General features: G+C 36.3%; 1 protein-coding gene across 1 annotated transcript in view; it reads left to right on the top strand.

The window, feature by feature from the left end:
• Positions 1-21208, top strand: part of SLC9C2 (solute carrier family 9 member C2 (putative)) — a 99900-nt gene that overhangs the window by 30094 nt on the left and 48598 nt on the right. The window contains 7 exon segments of the mRNA XM_044003123.1: positions 4298-4459; positions 6890-6989; positions 7472-7615; positions 9407-9575; positions 11591-11672; positions 17731-17897; positions 18649-18750. Coding sequence (XP_043859058.1) covers positions 4298-4459; positions 6890-6989; positions 7472-7615; positions 9407-9575; positions 11591-11672; positions 17731-17897; positions 18649-18750 — 926 coding nt within the window.

Below are 21208 nucleotides of genomic sequence, written 5' to 3'. Positions count from 1 at the left end.
TGGAAGACACAGTGGCAGCCATCTAGTCCTAACGCCTTCATTTTACAGATGAGGAAACTGAGGCTGAGAAAAGATAATTGTTTTGCTCTGGTTCACACAACTAATAAGTGTCTACAGCAGTATTTGAATCCAGTTCTTCCTAATTTCACATCTAGCATTCTACACTCGACACCACCTTCACATCCAAAAGATTAACTTTGTGTTTCTTTGGGCACAAACGGGGTGAGTGCCTCTCTCTGTACCGCCTGTATTCATTGCAGGACCCTAGCTACTGTATCTATTACTTTTCTCCCAACTCACCTTAGGTAGCATCTCCTTTTCCACATGAATGTTGAAGTCCAAGAAGGTTAAGGTTAACAAAAAGGGAGGTCAGGAATGATCATCCAGGAGCCATTCTTTGATGGAGTTAGAAGCTGGACCAGGCCATGGTACATGCTTAGGGTACAGAGGAAGGACTATAGATAATACTGAAATAAATACTCAAATGAATCTAAGCTTTCATTGATTAGTGTGTACAGCTTGAAAGATGAGGTCAGAGTGATTGATTCTTGAGATGAAGGCAATCCAAGGGTTCCGATCAGGACCTGGGAAGGTGCCAATTGGAACCTAAGAAGTGGGACTTGCCAGATTTCTGAAACTAATGCTCAGTGGGTCCTGGAGGTAAGTCTTCATTAGTCTCTAGGCATGATACAGACGAGACAAGAGAAGGGAAAAGAAGCATGGATAATTTTGTCAACCTTACTCTGGAGTGAGCTGGTTTACTGGGCAATTTATTAAGTTTTGTATCCAGAAGAGTTTTTGGGATAGAGATTTGCTCTATGTTCATTTCTCCCTTACCATCACCAAGCTCTTTTCTATAGTGGAACTAGATTGTGTTTCAAGAGTTGACTGTGTGAGCCAAGATAATAAAAAAATGTCAATTCTGCTTACATTAATTAACCTATTCAGTGAAATACCAACCAAAATGCCAAGTAATTATTTTATAAAACTAGAAAAAAATGTAAGAAAATTAATCTGGAATATCAAGGGAATCAATGAAAAAAATGAAGGAAGGAAGCCTAGCAGTACCAGATTTCAAACTATCTTACAGAATCATAATTATGAAAACAATCTGATGCTGGCTAAGAAATAGAGTGGTATTGAACCATACTATTTCTATTGTTTTTGTTGTTGTTATTTTTCTTTTTTGAGGTTTTTCCTTTTTGCTCGGATTCTTCTTTCATTACATGACTAATGCAGAAATATGTTTAATGTGATTGTACACATATAACCTATATCAGATTACTTGCTGTCTTGGGGAGGGGGGCAGGGAGGGGAGGGAGGGAGAAAAATTTGTAATTGGAAATCTTATAAAAACAAATGTTGAGGACAGCTAGGTGGCACAGTGGATAAAACACCGGCCCTGGATTCAGGAGGACCTGAGTTCAAATCCAGATCATATGCTTGACACTAACTAGCTGTGTGACTCTGGGCAAGACACTTAACCCTCATTGCCCCACAAAAAAAAAGAAAAGAAAAGAAAAGAAAAACAAATGTTGAAAGCTATCTCTACATGTAACTTGAAAATAATAAAATATATATATGGGAAAAATAAGAAATCATAAAAAGATACAAGTTTTAAAAAAGAAAGAGAGTGGTAGATCAGTGGAATAGATTAGGTACACAATACATATTATTAAATGACTATAGTAATCAAGTGTTTGATAACCCAAAGATCCAAGTTTTGGGGGGCAAGAATTCATCATTTGACAAAATTGCTGGTAAAACTGGAAAGCAGTTTGATAGAAAATAGGCATAGACCAATATGTCACACCATACATCACAAGAATGTCAAGATGGGTAAATGATCTAGATATAAAAGGTGATATGTAAATTAGATGAGCATGGAAAAATTTACCTGTCATATCTGAGAAAATCAAATGGATAGTCTCCACTTTCGAAATGCATTCTATTCTCTATGCTGCCTAAGTCATGTTTCTTTGTCTGAGTTAAGTTTAAAAATTCAGCTTTCCTCTGTGAGTTATTTAAGTTAGAAGTTCAGTTTTCCTGATAATCACTGCTCTATTTTTGTATCAAGGAAATCTGTTGTCCTTGAAGGATGCAGGTGGATGCCAGGGAGTCTGGTCTGTTATCTTTGCAACACTGGATGTCTTTCAAGAAAGCCTGGTCTGTTATTGCTGTGACACTAACTAGCCATGCAGGTGGATAGACACCATCAAATGAGTTTTCTATAGCAACAAGATGAGGGAGGAGTCATTAGCCTTCATTCCTAATTCTCAACTAATCTCATTGTTCCTCATGCCCTGATGCTTCAGACTATGTAACCAATTATATTGTTTTCCCCATTTATGAGGCTTCCTTTGGGCTTAGGATACTTCTCCTTTTGTCTGTCAAATGATCTATCTGCCTTTATTTGGGGTCTTTTTTGCTTGCAGGGGAGCTAAAGACCCCTTTTATTGGTAATTGCTAACCTTATCAATAAATTGAACATGCTCAGAACTTTGTGCTTTGGTTTCCCTTAATTTGAATCATAACATATTTGTGGATAGGGGAAGAGTTTATGACCAAACAAGAGATAGAGGTAAGAGATAGTTTTGATTACATGAAATTAAAAAGGTTTTATAAAACAAAATGAATGCATCTAAAATTAGAAGGGAAGTGGGAAAAATATTTATAGCAAGTATCTCTGATAAAGGCCTAATTTCCCAAATATATAGGGAACTGAGCCAAATTTGTAAAAATTAAGAGCCATTCCCCAATTGATAAGTGGTCAAAGGATATGAGCATGCAGTTTTCATATGAAGAAATCAAAGCTATCAATAGTCACATGAAAAAAATGCTCTTAAATCACCAATGATTAGAGAAATACAAATTTAAAAACTTTGAGGTACTACCTCATACATACCAGACTGACTAATATGATAGAAAAGAAAAATAAGTGCTGATGGGGATGTGGAAAAACTGGGACACAAATGCACTGTTGGCGGGGTTGTAAACTGGTCCAACTATTCTGGAGAACTATTTGGAACTATGACTAAAGGCATATAAAACTGTGCATACCATTTGATCCAGCAATACCACTACTAGGTCTATACTCCAAAGAAATGAAAGAAAAGGAATAAGGATTTATATTTACAAAAATGTTTATAGCAGCTTTTTGTGGTAGCAATGAATTAGAAATTGATGGGATGCCCATCAATTGGAGAATCACTGAACAAGATGTTGTAAATGACTGTGATGGAATACTATTGTGCTACAAGAAATGATGAGCAGTCTGGTTTCAGAAAAACCTGAGAAGACTTATATCAACTGATACAAAGTAAACTGATGCATGAGCATAACCAGAACATTATAAAAGTAACAGCAATACTGTAAGGATAATCAACTGCAAAAGACTTAGCTACTCTAATCAATACAATGATCCAAGATAATTCCAAAGGACTTATGATGGAAAATGGCCACTACCTCCAGAGAGAACTAATGAACTCCGTGCAGACTGAAGCATACTTTTTTCACTTTCTTTATATTTCTTGTTTTTTATTTTGTTTTTTGCAACATGGCTAATATGAAAATATGATTTGCATGAAAAAAAGAGTTGGCTGTGAAGGTTGTCAGTGGTTGAGAGAGATGAAAAGAGGAAAGCATTAGATTAGCCACACACCAAGAAATATTTGAATTAAACAGTGAGAACTCTATAGACATTTAATCAAACAGCTTCTTTCTTTAGGTCCTTTCTCTATGATTTGGTGGTGGGAAATGACACCTCTAACTGAATGTCTGCCTTGACCATTCTGTTCCTCTGGCTGCTATGGAGAAACAGAAATTGACAGATTTTTAGAATTTCAGATACATTTGGAAGGGAATGTTGTGCATTGCCTAGTTGTGGGTCATAGATTTTAGAACCGGAAGGTACCTTAGAAGACATTGAGCCCAATTCCCTATTTTACCAGTGGGGAAACTGATCCTTGTAGAGGTGAAGTGACTTGCCCAGGGTTACACAGCTAGTAAGTATCTGAGTAAGTATTTGAACCCAGATCTTCCTAACCCCCAAGTCCAATGGGCTATCCTTTAAGGTTGCCTCTCTCACAGCTTCTGAGACCCCAAAAGGTTGTCACTTACAGTTAATTAATGACTGAGCCAGGATTAGCTGTAAGCCCCCTGACTCAATACAGTTCTTTTTCAAACATGGCAGAACAGTAGCATTCAGATAGGCAAGGATGGAGATGTCATAGACACCTCTTATGCAATATGTAAGATGTACAATTCAGCCATTCTTTTCTTTTCTTTTCTAAAACAGAGCTCTATGTAGTAGGAGGTGTACTTATAAACATCATTGGAGGTCTTCTAGTGGGATCTTGGAGTGCAAAAATTGCCCAATACATGATGGCAGACATATTTGGTGATACAGTAACTAATGTAATTCTTTGCTTCTCAATGGCATACTTGACTTTCTATATTGGTAAGAAAAGGGGAAAAAAGATATGTGCTATACATAGAAGTGAATTGCTTATTATTTTTATCCCCTATCTTTTTCTGGATCTGTTATTTTTTTTCTTTACCCTTTTTTTCTTATGAAACCTCTGCCATCATATCCTTTTGTTTAAGCTGTCATATCATCCTTTTGACACTACAGTTACTTCCCTGAGTGCTCTATCATTCCTTTGTGTTTGACTTTTCCTATCACTTCTTCTCTGATTACTCACTCCTTATAGCTATCAAAGAATCCAGAGTTGGAAGTGACTACAGAGGTTATCTAGCCCAAACTCTTACTCTAAAGAATGAGGGCCCACCCTCTTCAATGAAACCCTAGCTTCAGAATTCCTGCCTACCCTCATAACCTCAAAGATAAATTAAGTAAGATAAGTGAGAGGACAGTATTTCATTTAGATATGTTGAGATTAAAATTCTAAGAGACAAAATCCTAAGCATGATTTAATAAATTTATTATTTAGGGTAGGAATAACCAAGAAATTGAGGTTATTAGACTCTTGGTTGCCAAAGACCCCATCTGAAGGTGCCAGGGCCTTCAAATCCAGGTGTGTCTTTCTTCTGATTGACCTGATAGTACTTCATTGGGACCTCCTCTGGCAAACATAAGGTAAACCTGATGGGTAGAAGGGTTGTACTTCAGGTGTTATACCTATCTCTTGCCCTCAAGGAATTGTCAGTTGCTCCACAAGAGACAGCTGCCTCCAGAAATCTTAGCTCAACCAGGTTTTCATTGCTTTGGTCTCCCCTATGGGTCACCCCAAAATTTGGGAAAGGAAAAGCAAGAACACAAGAGTCATACCCTGAAGTCCTAAGGATGGATCACATAAAAAATTGATTATTAAATAAGACAACCCAATTTTAATTTTCCTCAATCTTCTCCTTGTCATCAGAGAGGTAGAATTCTGGGGTAGTAGAGGACAGGTGAAAAGCCCAAGTCTGGAAGTGTCTGGGCAGAGTGATGAGGAGCCATGATTCCTTGTGGGGACTAGCTGTCTTAGCACTGAGAGTGTACAGGAATCCAGTACTAGGGTGAGGAAGAATCCTCAGGAAAAGGAGAGCATCCAAATAGTGGAAAAGATGGCAGTCACGTTGGTTACTCTGTTAATACCTATATTGAGCAATAGGAAGTGAATCATATTGTTTCTAACTTCCCTATGTCTCCATGTATATCCCTTTCTCTCAACTCAACAGCCACCACTTTTGTGCAGGTTCTCTTCACCTTTCACCTGGACAGTTGCAATAGCCTCTGCCCACTCCAATCTTTCCTCCACCTACTTGCCAAAGTGATTTTTGCCTAAAATCAATTGACTTCCTTCAAGACTCAGTTGAAATGCCACTTTCTACAAGAGGACTTTTCTAATGATTTCCACTTCTGTGATCCTAACTCCCTCTTTTTTTTTTGTTTTGTTTTGTTTTGTTTTGCAGGGCAAGGAGGGTTAAGTGACTTGCCCAGGGTCACACAGCTAGAGAGTGTCAAGTGTCTGAGGCCGGATTTGAACTCAGGTCCTCCTGAATCCAGGGCCGGTGCTTTCTCCACTGCACCACCTAGCTGCCCCCCTAACTCCCTCTTTAACTCCCTTTCTGCCTCTGCTAGTGCCTTCTCTCAGAAATTACCTTCCACATGTTATTTTGTTTATCTCGTATGTACATATTATTTGCCTGTTGTCTCTACTGAGTACTTTGAAGTCAGGGGACCATGCTTTTGACATTCTTTGAATCCCAAACACTTAGCGCTGTGTCTGGAACATAGGGAACACTTAAAAACTTATTAACTGAATGACTGACTGACTGACTAAAGTTGAGAAGCAGTATTTTTTTTTGGGGGGGGACCTTTCTCTTTCTTGTCCCTTTCTCCATTGCACCCTTTTAAATTTAATTTCCAAGGTATAAAATGCACACACTGAAAACTTAAAAATCTGTCTAGCAGGTTTCAGCTGGTTTCCACACACTCCTAATATAGGGAGTAGTTCTGAGAATTTAGCCTTAAGGGATTATGAGAGCCCTGTACAATGTCTTTGGAATTAGGAGACTTGGAAAAGAAAACCTTAGTAATTACATCATACAGAAGTTATCCCCCAGGTCTGAATCTAGTTTGAAGCAGTATAGACAATTTATCAAGCTGACTGTAGCAGAAATAGGTGTGTGGTTTATGTACTTGATGTGTTGGATTCTTAGCACACCTCTATGAGGTAGGTATTGTAAATACTATTAAACAGAGGAGACAACTGAGGCTCAGAGAGGTTAAGTGGACTTGCCCAGAGACGTGGGAGTACAATAGGAAAGAGTGACAGTTCGAACTGGGGTCCTGAGAAACCATTTTTGCATGAATATTGGATAACAAAAATAGAGTACATGGATTTTCACGCCTTTAATTTCATTCATTTCTCTTTCTCCCTAGCTGAATATCTGGGATTTTCAGGCATTGTTGCTCTAATTACTCTCGGGCTTCTTTTAGATTCCTTAAGCTTTAGGCCAGGAATTGATATCACAATTACTAAGTAAGATTATTACTATTTTATTTTATATCTTTGCTATATTTTATTATGTTTTGTTATGTTTTGTATTTTTTGGTAATGAATTCTAACTATAGTCGTTTAAACTTGAAAAATTAACTTAAGGAACTGGATGTAGATCAGCTGATGCTGTCTCTGCTGTGGGCTTGACTGTCGCTAGAGGACAATTTATACTTCTTCAGCCAAGTGCTGAGAACTGGGACCTTTCTTTTTATGTTTTAATAACTTCCCATTGTCACTCTGGGGGGATGGGGGAGAAAAGCCTTTGGTATTGAGGTGATGAGAATTAGGAGAATCATGGGACAGGACTCTGAGTTGTAACCCAGTCTTGTTGTTCTTTCCAACAATGCTTGATACAACAAATCTTGTTTGTGGTGGACTGAGAAAGCCAGATTCCTGAGCCCATGAGGAAGTGAAATGAATAGTTAAAAGTTAATACATTAAAATATGACTTCCTTTCAACATAGGTTCTTGCTCATGCTGTCATTTACATTCCAATCTTTCATATTCACTTTCATTGGCATTGTGATTGGATGTGAAGATCTTAGCCGCTTGGAATTTCACAACTTAATTTTCATCATAATATTATTTGTAGCAGTGAATGTTACAAGGTAAGATGAATTCTGTTGAAACTTGTTAAAATTAGGTTCTCAAGTTTATATATTTCTTTTAAAATCACTTTCTTTTAAATTTATTTTATTTTTAATTTATGGAATAAAACAAGCATTTACATAACATAGAAAGGATAACTGCACATGAAACTGCAAATCTATTATGTATAGCTTGCTATTCCTTTTAAATGTATAACAAAGTTTTCATGTACTTTTTTTCTTTTTCTTTTTTTTCTTCTGTCCCCCACCCTAGAGATGGCTACCATTAGACACAAATAGGTATATATATATATATCCATACACATATATATCCATACACACATATATATATATATCCATACACATTCATATATATGCATAATTATTCTATACATACTTCTATCAATTCATTCTTTGGATATAGATACTGTCTTTAATTATACGTCCTTTATTTTAAATTTGTGTATTTATAATAGTCAAAATAATTTAGTTGCATAAAGTCATTTTAAAATCAATACTGATGTTACTATATACAATGTTTTCTTGGTGCTGCTGACTTTGCTCTTTACCATTTTGTGCAGGTATTTCCATACTTTTCTAAGATAATTGAGCTCATCATTTCTTAAAGCACAGTAGTATTCCATCACAACCATACTCCACAACTTGTTTGTTTTTTAAAAAATATATTTCCGGGGCAGCTAGGTGACGCAGTAGATAGAGCACCGGCCCTGGAGTCAGGAGTACCTGAATTCAAATCCAGCCTCAGACACTTAACACTTACTAGCTGTGTGACCCTGGGCAAGTCACTTAACCCCAATTGCCTAACTAAAAAAAAGAAAAAAAAATATATATATATTTCCTCTTCATGTCGTGAGAGAAGAATCAGAACAAAAGGGAAAAACCACAAGAAAGAAGAAACAAAACAACAGCAACAACAACAAAAAGTGAAAATAGTATGCTTCGATCTGCATTCAGACACCATAGTACAATAGCACAATAGTATTCCATTACATTCATATACCACAACTTGTTCAGCCATAGTTCTTTTTCTGGATGTAGAGAGCATTTTCCATCATAAGTCTTTTGGAATTGTCTTGGATCATTGTATTGCTGAGAAGAGCTAATTCTATCACAGTTGATCATCACTATTGTGCTGTAAGAACTTAATAGTAGGTTATTTCAGAAAAAACAGAAAAGACTCACATGAACTGATGCTGAGTGAAGTGAGCAGAACCAAGAGAAAGTTGTACACAGTAACAGCAACATTATGTGATGTACAACTTTCACTTCGTTCTGCTCACTTCACTCAGCATCAGTTCCTTCCTTCCTTCCCTCCCCTTCCTTCCCTCTCTCCTCTTCCTTCTTTCCTTCTCTCCCTCCCTCCCTCCTTCCTTCCTTCTTTCCTCCCTTCCTTCCTTCCTTCCCTCTCTCCCCTTCTTTCTTCCCTTCTCTCCCTCCCTCCTTCTTCCTTCCCTCTCCCTCCCTCTTTTCTTCCTTCCACAAAATGACTACTATGGATATGTTTTACATGATTGCACATGTACATGTACAACCTACATAAGATTACTTATTGTCTCAGGGAGGGGGGAAGGATGGAATTTGGAACTCAATAGTTAAAAATTGTTTTTACATCTAATTCGGGAAAATATTATTTAAAATAAAAAATTACAGCCAGAATACATGATGACTTCTTATTAGGAGATTCCTGTGTGGGGTAGGAGGTTGAAATAGGTGATCTATTAGGCCCCTTCCAACCCTAAGATTCTCTGATCCATACCTTGATTTTTGTTTCTGATGTTTTTCTTTGCACAGGATGATAACTATTCTGCTAGTAAGCCCTGTATTACTAAATTCTTGTTGTGAATACAATTGGAGGTGGGGAACTATTATCATCTGGTCTGGCATTAAGGGATCTTTCAGTTTAATCCTGGCTCCTGATATTTATAACTTGAATGAAGAAAAAGTAGAATTACCACAAATGGTAATTAATCAAAAGCTTTACTTTTCTATTCCCTGCTCTCCCCCATCCATCCAATTACTTTTACTTTTGTAGCAGTTATATGGTATACTATTCAGTGAACTTATTTTTTTTCTGAATTGAGGCAGCTAGGTGGTACGGTAGACCTAGAGTCAGAAAAAATTGAGTTAGAATATCACCTCAGACACTAGCTAGGTGACCCTGGGCATGTCTCTTGACCTCTGACTCAGTTTCTTCATCTATAAAATAGGAATAATAATAGCACCTACCTTCCAGGGTTGTTGTAAGGTTAAAATGAGATAATATTTGTAAAGTGCTTTGCAAATAATTTTGACTAATGAGACAAGTCAAAACAATTAATTTGCCTCTATTAAGAAGAAAGAAACTTAAAAGGAACTTGAAAATGTTGATAATATGACAGGGCCTGTCTCTTAGTTTTTGTATTCACATTGAATTTGCATAAAAAACAATATCATTAATTATATGATTTTTGAGGTTGTGAAAAAACAAATGTGAACTTATGGCAAAAACAAACAAACAAACAAAACGAAACACACCATAATGAGGACAGTGATGAAGAATTGTGTGTGTGAGGAGTAATTTTTTTATCTTTTGTTTTTACATTATCTTTATTTTTAGATATATTCTTCTCTCCTCTCTTTTCCTCCCCAAATAGTCAACTCTTTTTAACAAAGAACAAAAAGAAGAGGAAAAAATAGCAGTTCAACAAAGCCAGCTTAATTATCCAAATTTGGCAACATATGCCTTGATTAGAGATGTTAGTCCATGAAATTGTTGATTGACTGAACACCTCATTTGCTGGTGCTGGGTTTGGGAAAGTCATCATCTGCAATAAGTCAGTTAGTTAGCAAGAATTTATGGAGCACCCTTATTCTCATTCAAATGTTCTTTCTGCTCCTTTGCACAACTTCAATTTGGGAAATGTATATGTAAGGATGGTAATTCTATGCTGACATGCCTGAACTTTTTTGGAGGCTCCCACTGGAGTCTAGATATACCTCAGTGCTGGAATAAGAAGCTGGCTCAGCCTTATTTGTTTCAGCATAATGTCACAATACCTTCTAGAGCCTTCTATATGTCTGAGAATCACCACAACTTGTTTCTAGAACCTGGGTGAGTAGAGCAACATATGCTCTTGGTCAGGAACCACCTCCCTCATCCTTTGTGTAGTTTTTACTGCTGACAGCTGCTTGGAACCCTTGCAGTACAAGCTGAGGGCCTGCCTGCCTTACCCTGATGGTTTGGCTGCTGCTATAGGCAACAGTAACTAAGAAGTTTCATCATTGTCACCATGACAGAGAAAATATTATACCTATTGAGGTAGTAAATAACTTCTGTACCTCAAGTGTTATATTCAAAGAGGGAAGGGATAGGAACTGAACCAGGGATTTCACTAGTATAGTGAAAATCCCAGGTGGAGAAGCTCTGTCTCTCAGCATAGGTTAGAACTCTGCAATTTATGGTCTTAGAGAGCTATATAAAGCACTGAGATGTTGAATGAATTCAACTAATCAATAAGTATCAACAAGTATTTATTAAGCACCTTCTGAATGCCAGGCTCTGTAGTTGGGCTGTTGGGCATACAAGTAGAGGGAATGAAATGATCCTTATTTCATATGCCAATAGGGGAGACAAGTACATATAAAATATAGATGCAGAATAAATATATATGTTTAAGAGTGGTTTAAATACAAGGTACTATGAGAGGGAGGAAGCTAGCAGTTGAAGTCTTGGCTGCATTCTAAAGGATATGACTTGCCCAGGGTCAAATAGCTAATAATTATCAGAGATAGGACTTGAACCCAGATTTTCATGACCTGTTCTTTATCCATTGTGTCACAGTGCCTTTATTCAGAGGGGGGAAATCCTTTTGTGTCATACTATTGAGTAGAGGAGAATTAAAAAAAAATCCAAATGGAGTCTAGATTTCTCTATGACTGAATAATGATAAGCCTTGGAAAAATTTTAATGCTTTTTCTTATTTGTTCATTTTTTAGTTCCTAATCTATGTACTGGCTGTATCTGCATTGAGCATGATAATAAATTCAACCATGGTGATTCAATCTGCGATGACATTAGGTGAAGTATAGAAATTTTACAATTATCTTGGAAAAAGTAATGTTGATAAGATCATTTTAGTAGGATACATCCTTGTTTAGTTATAATTATTCAAATAATAATTTTGTATTATATAGGGTGATGGAATAAGCCATAAGTTAATCCTATGTGAGACTAAAGGAGCAGTGCATGAAGTCTAATTACCTGGATTCTTTCAATTTCTATTTTAGCTTCTTCTTCTAGAATTTCAGGGCAATTTTCCCTGAGAATATCTTGGAAGATGGTGTCTAAGCTCTTTCCTTGATCATGGTTTTCAGGTAGATCAATAATTTTCAAATTATGTCTCCTGGATCTATTTTCCAGGTCAGCAGTTTTTCCCAGAAGATATTTCACATTACCCTATTTTTTTATTCATTTGGATTTGCTTTATTGTGTCTTGGTTTCTCATAAAGTCACTGGCTTCCATTTGTTCAATCCTAATTCTTAGGCAATTATTTTCATCAGAGAGCTTTTGTACCTTCTTTTCCATTTGACTTTTCAAGCTGTTGACTTTTTTCTCATGTCTTTCTTGCATAACCCTCATTTCTCTTTCCATTTTTTCCTCTACCTCTCTAATTTTATCTTCAAAGTCCTTTTTGAGTACCTCTATGGCCTGAGACCAATTCGTATTTTTCTTGGAAGCTTTAGATATAGTGGCCCTGATGTTGACATCTTTCTCTGAGGGTGCCCCTTGGTCTTCCTTGTTACTGAAGAAACTTTCTATGGTCCTCACCTTTCTCTGTCGGCTCATCTTGCCTTTCTTTTACTAGACTTTTAGCTCCTTAAAGTGGGGCACTGTTTCCAGGCTGCAGTATCCCAAGCTTAAGAAGTCCCAGGTGGTATGATTTAAGGAGAATCAGGTTCTTCACTCGCCTGGCCTGTTTCCTGGTCCTAGATGACCCCAGACCAATTTGCTAATCAACCAGCTTTGTGTGTTGTGGTTGTTAGCTCCGACAAGCCTGTGTCCCTCCCCCACCTGGACCACTTCTACTTGAGCCCATCTCCTGGTTCTCAGCAGGGGTGTAAAATCCAAGTTCTGCCTTAGCACCAGCATAGACCCCTGTAGTCTCTCCCCTGCCCAGGCAGGGCTCAGCCCACTCACCAGACTGTGAGCTTAGTTCCAGACGACATTGGTGCTTCAGCTGATTCAGAGGCTCCGGGGGTCTCCTTCTCTGGTGAGGCCTTCCTGAGACTGTTTCTGTGTCAGGGTGACTGTGGGGTTGGGCTCGACTCCTGTATCAGCACAGCAGCTCCCTTCTGACCTTCCAAGCTGTTCTTGGTTAGAAGATGATTTCAGCACATTCTTCTGTGTGTTTTGCTGCTCTGGGCATTTTCCTATGGCGTTATTTGGTTGTTTTTTGGAGTGATCATGTCATGAGTTCGGGAGCTCACTCTACTCCATCTTTTGTGACCTGCTCACACATTCTTTCTGATAGTATCTTCCCCAAGGATCCAAGAGTGGTACATAAGTGGTTATGCTATCATTGTGTAAGCAGAGGAGTTTATTAATTAGCACCACTGGAAACACAATACATGATACCAAAATAAGCACAATCAGGAAGATGACATAACCAACAGGAAAATTAGCACAATTATTACAATTTTCTTTCACCCTACCCCAAGGGAGTTGACAAAAGAGTTTATATAGCATCTGGTAATTACTGGGAGAAATGGATTTCTAAACTTAAGTTATTATAGGCCAGCTGAATTTCTGAACTAAGTTCAGAGACAAGTAAACATGACTTTAGAGATTTTACAATGTATTGGGGGTGATACAGAATCGATTCAATCACAAAATGGAATCAAAATAATTACTTTTCTCAATTTTCCCTTAGTGTCAATGGGAGACCTGTCACAATTTCTCCTGACTGGTTAACATAAGACTAACAAGACTGATTAATTGCAGGATAAGCCATAGTAAGAATATCTAAAATCATGGACAATTTTTAGAGGAGATTTACATGTCACCAAAGTAATTAAGAAAAAAACAGAAAATATAGATACTATGAAACAAAAGCCAAAGTAATACAATAAAAATGATCAACATACACTAACATTGTCTCCTTGTATTTTAGTAACCCATTCCCAATGTCCACTTAATAAACACATTTCATTTTGGATTTCAGATGTTCCCATGCAGTCAGTCATCTGTTGCTAGAAACAACTTCTCCTGAATATTCTGGAATAGGTCTTGTTCTCAGGCAGCTCTGAAGTGGTCTTCTTGTCAGTAGATTTATTTCTCTTGTTTCACATTGCTTGTGAATTTTTAAGTGCTTCTGCTAAAATCCTTCACAAAACAGATCTCAATACAATTTAGCAAACCCTTCTAAATTTTACTTTTCCAATAATTAGTTCATGTGGTGGAAACCAGCTCAAACCATATGATTGCAGTCTTATCAACAATAGAGTTATAAGAACAGCAAATCAGAAACCTATAGGTTACTTGAAACAAGGGAATTTAAGTTTTTATATATCCCCTTAGAATCATAATACATTTGACATATATAACAGTCTGATCTTGTCACTTTCTCAAAATTTCTCCAATTAATTCCAATTTTCCTCTTTTAGGAGAACTATATACTTTTTTGTTTGTTTTTGTGGGGCGAGGGTTAAATGACTTGCCAAGGGTCACACAGCGAGTAAGTATCAAGTGTCTGAGGCTGGATTTGAACTCAGGTGCTTCTGAATCCAGGGCTGGTGCTTTATCCACTGTGCCACATAGATATCCTTACTTTTTTATCATAAAAGTATTTTATTATTTTCCAGTTACATGTAAAGATAGTTTTCAACATTTGTTTTCGTAGGATTTTTGGTAACAGATTTTTCTCCCACCCTCCCTTTTCTAGGAGGACTATATACTGATAAAAATCTAATCATATATATGACAACACAGGTAACAACACTTATTGTATTATAGATGCTTTCCACCCTAAGTTCCATGGTTACACAAATGAAGTTGAGAATAGTTTATATCAAATGAGTTGTATATAGCAAAACATGTTCAGTTCTTAACTATATTCAAATGGAATAGATGTACAAACATTGACTATTGCTCTTAGAAGTCCTTTAAGCAATGGGAACAACTTTAAGGCAACATTTGAGCAGTTTGCATCTATATTAGGATATGTTCTACATATTGGTGTTAATTCTAGATTAAATAATAAAGTAAAACTGTATTTTCAATTGAGATAATACAAAATGGTTCATAAGTTACTCTCATCTAAAATAACTGATTGCAATGAGATTCCATTCCTTAAAACAAAACAGAACTTTCTGACTTTAACCTCATAAACTAATAGATTCATAAGCTTCTTTATTTGTCTAATTATTCCCATATCTTTCTGACATATTTTAAGGACCTTATACATGAATATATAACTATTAGAAGTCAGATGATAAGCCCAAACACCAATTTACATAGTTTCTTGGGATATGGAATGACTACAAATTCAGATTGGGGAACAATAAAATATTCTATACTTGCATCTTATTATAGTACCACAATGAGAAACTTCCACTATTTGCCTATCATGATAATAGACATTTGTTATAAGAGGAAAAAGCAGGAACATGATTATAAAAGCATCAAAACTGGTCCTCCAGGCTTAAGCCTGAGAGCACAGAATGACTCAACACATGTATACCAGGATAAAGCATTTTAGCTCTGTTTGATTTCATGTAAGAGCCACAGTCAATAGCCAATCATACATCAAAATTCCACCTCATTTACAGATTATTATAATTAAACTCTGCATTAACTAGGTGGGAAACATTCCTGTTCAAAAGAAAGTAACACAATGCTGAAACTGAATCAAGGGGACCCTACCTTAGGCCATGCCAAGGTCATCCTTTTGCCCTTTCCCAGATATAAACATTCACATGTAACAGTTTAGGATCACACTCCCTCTGAGCAGTTTTTGGCATTTCTATTGAAAGATGTATTGCTGACTTAATGATCAATAAAACCTGAATTCAAAACTCAGAACAACATCAATTACAGTCCCAAGAGATTTTTACCTCAAATAGCAAGTTTTGCCAATCACAGTTTAGGGCTGGATACAGTTATCATTCCTTTCATGTTGGTGCAAAAAGGTAATAAATATTTACCAGGCCTCTCACACAAATAAAATGGTTTCACTTAACATCCTTCACTTGCTCTTTTTCTTTTTTTCCACAAGTTTAAACTCATTCTGGTGTAAAATTCACCAATTACATTTTAGAATTGCACTTAGATAGTGAATATATGAACCACAAATCATCACATAAATCACTTCTATATTATAAACAAACTTGAAAATTCTTTCCTCCTTTTCAAGGAGTGCATGAGGAGATCCCATCTTCTCAGTAAGTCAATTCATTATTTAGGAATTTTCCAATCCTAACAATTCTTTCCCCTGGCTGATGAGTCTATGACTTTGTCCAAGCATGTTGTTGTAAGTTTACAAACAAGGAGATTCTACAAGGTATATTTTATACCTTGTCTACACAGTAATTAACAAATTTTTCCTTCCCCCGACCCATAATTTTCCCAGTCCCTACTGAGCTTTATAACTCATTTGTGGCCCTACCTAGCAGGATTTACCCCCTCAGGTCATTACAGTTTCTGAATGGGGAATCAAAGTCACTCCTGGTCCCTTGTGAATGCTGGTATTTCCATACAAAATTCATACAAGGCTATTGATTCCTAGAGATTCTTTCAGTTAAGCCTATTGCTAAAGATTTAAAGTGATAGTCTTGCATTTCACCCTTCCATCTTTTAGTGTATGTGAACTTTCTCTTTTAGACTTAAAACCCTTCAAAACTGTTCCTGTATTTTTTTTTTCATATTTTGATCTGACACTTCCATTACCTTAACCTTATTCTTGGTTGTAATCTAGCTCCTTTGCCCATTTGGAATCTCATATTCCAAGCTCTCTGATCCTTTAATGCAGAAGTTGCTAAATCTTGTGTTATCCTGACTGTGGCTCCACAATACTTGAAATATTGTGAAGGTAGAAATAGCATGTTTTAGGAATTAATTGGATATAAAGAGTGAAGGATAGTGGAAAATAAAAAAATGACTTTAAGGATTTGGGTGCCTAGAAGGTTTGTGGGAGCATTGGCAGGAATAGGGAAGTTTGGGATAGAGGGCTGCTTTTATGTGTGGGAGAGAGGGGAAGATGATGAATTTGTTTTTAGTCATGTTGTATTTGAGTTAATTGTGGGAGGTACAAGTAGCGATTTGAGACTGAAACTTGAGTTAGCTTAAGATAAACTGACACATTATCTTAGGCAAGACTTTTTTTTTTTTTTTTTAGTGAGGCAATTGGGGTTAAGTGACTTGCCCAGGGTCACACAGCTAGTAAGTGTTAAGTGTCAGAGGCCGGATTTGAACTCAGGTACTCCTGACTCCAGGGCCAGTGCTCTATCCACTGCGCCACCTAGCTGCCCCTTAGGCAAGACTCTTAATCTCCAATCCTCAACTATAAAATTAGTTGGTCCCTTCTAGATTCTTGATCCTATGCACTTGGGAGTCTTCCACATAGAAGACATAGTTGAAACCATAAAGATGCATGTACTCTTCAAAGTAAAGAGAGAAGAATCTGGGATAAAGTGTTGGGACATTTAAGGAATACATATGTATATATGTATGTGTACATACACACACATTTGTGATGGGTGATGCCTGATAAATTTAGGTTGGCCTTTGAATAAGTATGACTTGACTATGTGGAAGATAGTTCTGGCAGAGACAGAAAAACCTGGGCAGGAAGTTTGGACACAAGTAGACATATTCCAGTCCTCACTGTTACTAACTTGCCATGTTATTTTGAGCCAATTACTTTATAAAATTAGAGAATTGGACTAGATATCTTTTGAGATCCCTTTGAGTTCTAAGTTTCTGTGTGTATGTGTATGTCTTTATTCACAACTTGAGCCCTAATATTATGTGTGTATGTGTGTGTTTGATCAACAACATTCACCATTTAATTGTGTGACCTGATCACTTTTGCTTGGTACTATGGATACTGTTTAAGAGATATTTTTCTTCTTTTCACAGGTCTTTGTGTTATTTCCCTCCCAAGACAAATGGCAATGCAAAATGCCATTCTACACATACAAGAGGTGATAGAGAATGCAATTATATTATCTAAAACAGAAAACATTTTGACAAATATTATTTGGTCCACAGTAGAAGAAAAAACCAATATTGAATACCCTCATCTTGTGAGTCATGTTATTTTTTCAGAAATAATGCTTCTCTTTTCCTTCCTTTAGTCTGACCTTCCCTGTTTACTATGGAGTAATGAGTAGCTTCTGAAAAAATCTAATGAGTAGTTTTTCCATTTGGGCAAAATAGATTTAGTGAAATTGGACTTTGAGGAAAGAGACTTTCCTGATGAAGTACCAATAGGTCAAGTCTTTAGTGGCAAGAGAGCATTTTAAGGGAAAATCCAAATTTGGTGGATGTTGGTGTTTAATGTCCAGAAAAAATTGTTCTAGAAGACTTGGAGTCAGGAAAACCTGTATTTAAATCTCACCTCACATTCTTACTAGCTTCTTCATCTTTAAAATGGGACTAATAATAGCAACTACTTCACAAGGTTTCAAATGAGATAATGTATATAAAGATGTAGGGAAAATTTAAAACTATGTAAATGGCAGCTATGGTTATAATGTTTTGGTTGCATTGAGGTTCCAAGAGACCTCACGGCCAAGAAAACTATAGTTTTCCATGGAGAGGAGAGAAAAAACAGCCAATTTGTAGAAATATCTGTGGAAGCACTGGTTTTCTACTAGCCTCTCCAGTGGGTATCCTCTTAATTCCAATCACTGAAAAGAATACTTTCTATTCTGGGCAATACTTTTCAGTTGAGGTATAGAGCATTTTCCAGATTTGTGCATACATGTCTTTACAAATATACCTTTGTAGGTATATTTTGTCATTATATCAGAGTATTTTTGTTTTTAAACTTAGGGGCTTGATGATCATATTACAGAAAATCTTGAAAATGATATGTCTCCAACAGATGAAGTATTAATGGAAGAGGCCAGATTGCATGTAGCTATAATACAGTTGGTAAGGATTACCCATAATAATCAGATTGATATGATTTTCTTTATTTAAATGTTTTTTTATTACTTAGTATTTTCTAGTAATCCAAAGAGCTACTTGTCTTTGAATATCAAATATTTGGTTTTGCCTTCATTCATCATTAATTTTAAGTCTATATGCTATAGAGTATAAGGCTTATTAAAAATTCTAATCAGTTATATTTTTAACATTTTATTTTATTTTCAGTTCCAAATTCTCTCCCTCTTTCCTTGTCTTCCCTCACCCATTGAGAAGTCAAGAAAAACAAAGCCTGTTATAAATGTGTATAGTTATGCAAAACAAATTCCCACAGTCAAGTTCAAAGAAAGAAAAAAAGAAAGAAAATAAATATGCATTTTAAGTCCATCAGGTCTCTGTCTTGAGTCAGATAGCATATTTCATCATGAATCTTTTAGAATTGTGGCTGGTTATTTTGTCACTCAGAGTACCTAAGTCTTTCATAGTTGATTTAAAAAAATATTATTGTTATTGCAGAAATTGTCCTGGTTTTGCTCACTTCATTTTGCATTAGTTATATAGGTCTTTCCAGGTTTTTCTGAAACTACCTCTTTCATTATTTCTTAAAGCATATTAGTATTCCATGATATTTATGTGCCATAACTTGTTCAACCATTCCCTACTTAATAGGCATCCTATCTATTACCAATGCTTTCCCACCACAAAAATAGCTGCTATAAATATTTTTGTAAATATGAATTTTCTTCCCCTATTTTTTGAAATATTTGAGGTATAGACTTAATACTGTTATCACTGGGTTAAAGGGCATACAGAGTTTAATAGGTTTTTGGGCTTAGTTTCAAATTGCTTTCTAGAATGGCTGGACCAGCGGCACTTTAAATAAAGTACCTGTTTTTGCACAGCCAATCCAACATTCATCATTTCCCTTTTTTGTCAACTTAGCCAATCTGATGGGTATGGATGCAATGTTAGAGTTGTTTTAATTTGTATTTCTCTGATTATTAGTGATTTAGAACATTTTTTCACATGGTTATTGATAATTTGGATATCTTTTGTTGTTCAGTCATTTTCAATCATGTCACCCCATTTGGCATTTTCTTGGCAAAAATACTGAAGTGGTTTTGCCATTTCCTTCCTCATTTCTTTTCCTTCCTTCATATTTTTTGTTGTTGCTGCTGTTGCTGTCATTGTTCAGTCATTTTAAGTCATGTGTGAATTTTTTAAACCCGATTTAGGATTTTCTTGGCAGAAACACTGGAGTTTATTGCCATTTCCTTCTCCAGCTCATTTTACAGTTGAGGAATTGAGCCAAACAGGGTTAAGTGACTTTACCAGGACATATAGCTAGTAAGTGTCTGAGGCCAGATTTGAACTCAGGAAGATGTGTATTCTTCACTCCAGCCCTAGCACTCTATCTACTGTGCAACTTAGCTGCCCCCCATATCTTCTGACCAATTATAATTATTCAATAATAATGGCTCTTATTCATATAAATTTGACTCTTGTTAATAAGAGCTTTAGCAGAGAAATTTGCTAAAAATATTTTACCCCCAATTTCCTACTTATTTTCTAACTTTAGTTGTATCGATTTGTTTATGCAAAACATTTTTTATTTTCATGTAACCAGTATTATTCATTTGACCTCCTATGAACCTCTCTATCTCTTATTTATCATGAATTTTTCTCCTATCTATAGATGACAGGTAATTTCTCCCATGCTTCACCAATTTACTTATGATAAACCCATTTTACAGATAAGGAAACTGACTCTAATGCGCTAGTTGTGTGACCCTGAGCAAGTCATTTAACCTCAGTTTGCCTCAGTCTCTTATAAAGTAGGGGTAATAAGAGGCCTTCCTCATAGAGATACTGTATGGATCAAATGAGATAAGATATAAAGTGTTTTGAAACCTTAAAGTACTATATAAATGCTGACTATTGTTGTTATTATCATCATTAACCTATCTTCTTCCTTTTGTTCAAGTGTGGGCCTAGTGTTTTTTTCATCTCTAGTGCCTGTCTAACATATACATACTAATACAAGGTACTAATTAAATGAATTGTACATCCAACTCCACATCATGGTCTAGGCAATAGGCATTTTGCATTCACTAATTCAGTAATAATATGCTACTTCCCCATCCAGTCACACAATAGTCAATGGAGGCTCATTCTTGAACTGGAGCAGGTTATGGTACCTCAAGTCCCTCGGTCTGGTTTCACCTTTATGGAAAGTTTTATTGAAATGTTTGCCTATTTTTATCATCATAGACTTGAGTTATTTTTGAATTGTAAAATTATAAATTAGAATTGTGGACAGTTACTTGTGGCAGTTGCAATTGGATGTATCAGTTTTCAAATGGGAAGAGAAAGTGTGTCTACTCTGAACACAGGAGTAAGCATGAGAAATTCTTAAGGTGTTAATGGCACAGCCACAGTGAGATGCACATAGAGTATGCAGGCT

The sequence above is a fragment of the Dromiciops gliroides genome, chromosome 4, assembly GCF_019393635.1.
Source record: "Dromiciops gliroides isolate mDroGli1 chromosome 4, mDroGli1.pri, whole genome shotgun sequence".
NCBI lineage: Eukaryota > Metazoa > Chordata > Mammalia > Microbiotheria > Microbiotheriidae > Dromiciops > Dromiciops gliroides.
Note: the sequence above shows the minus strand (reverse complement) of the source record. Positions and strands in the feature narration are given on the sequence as shown.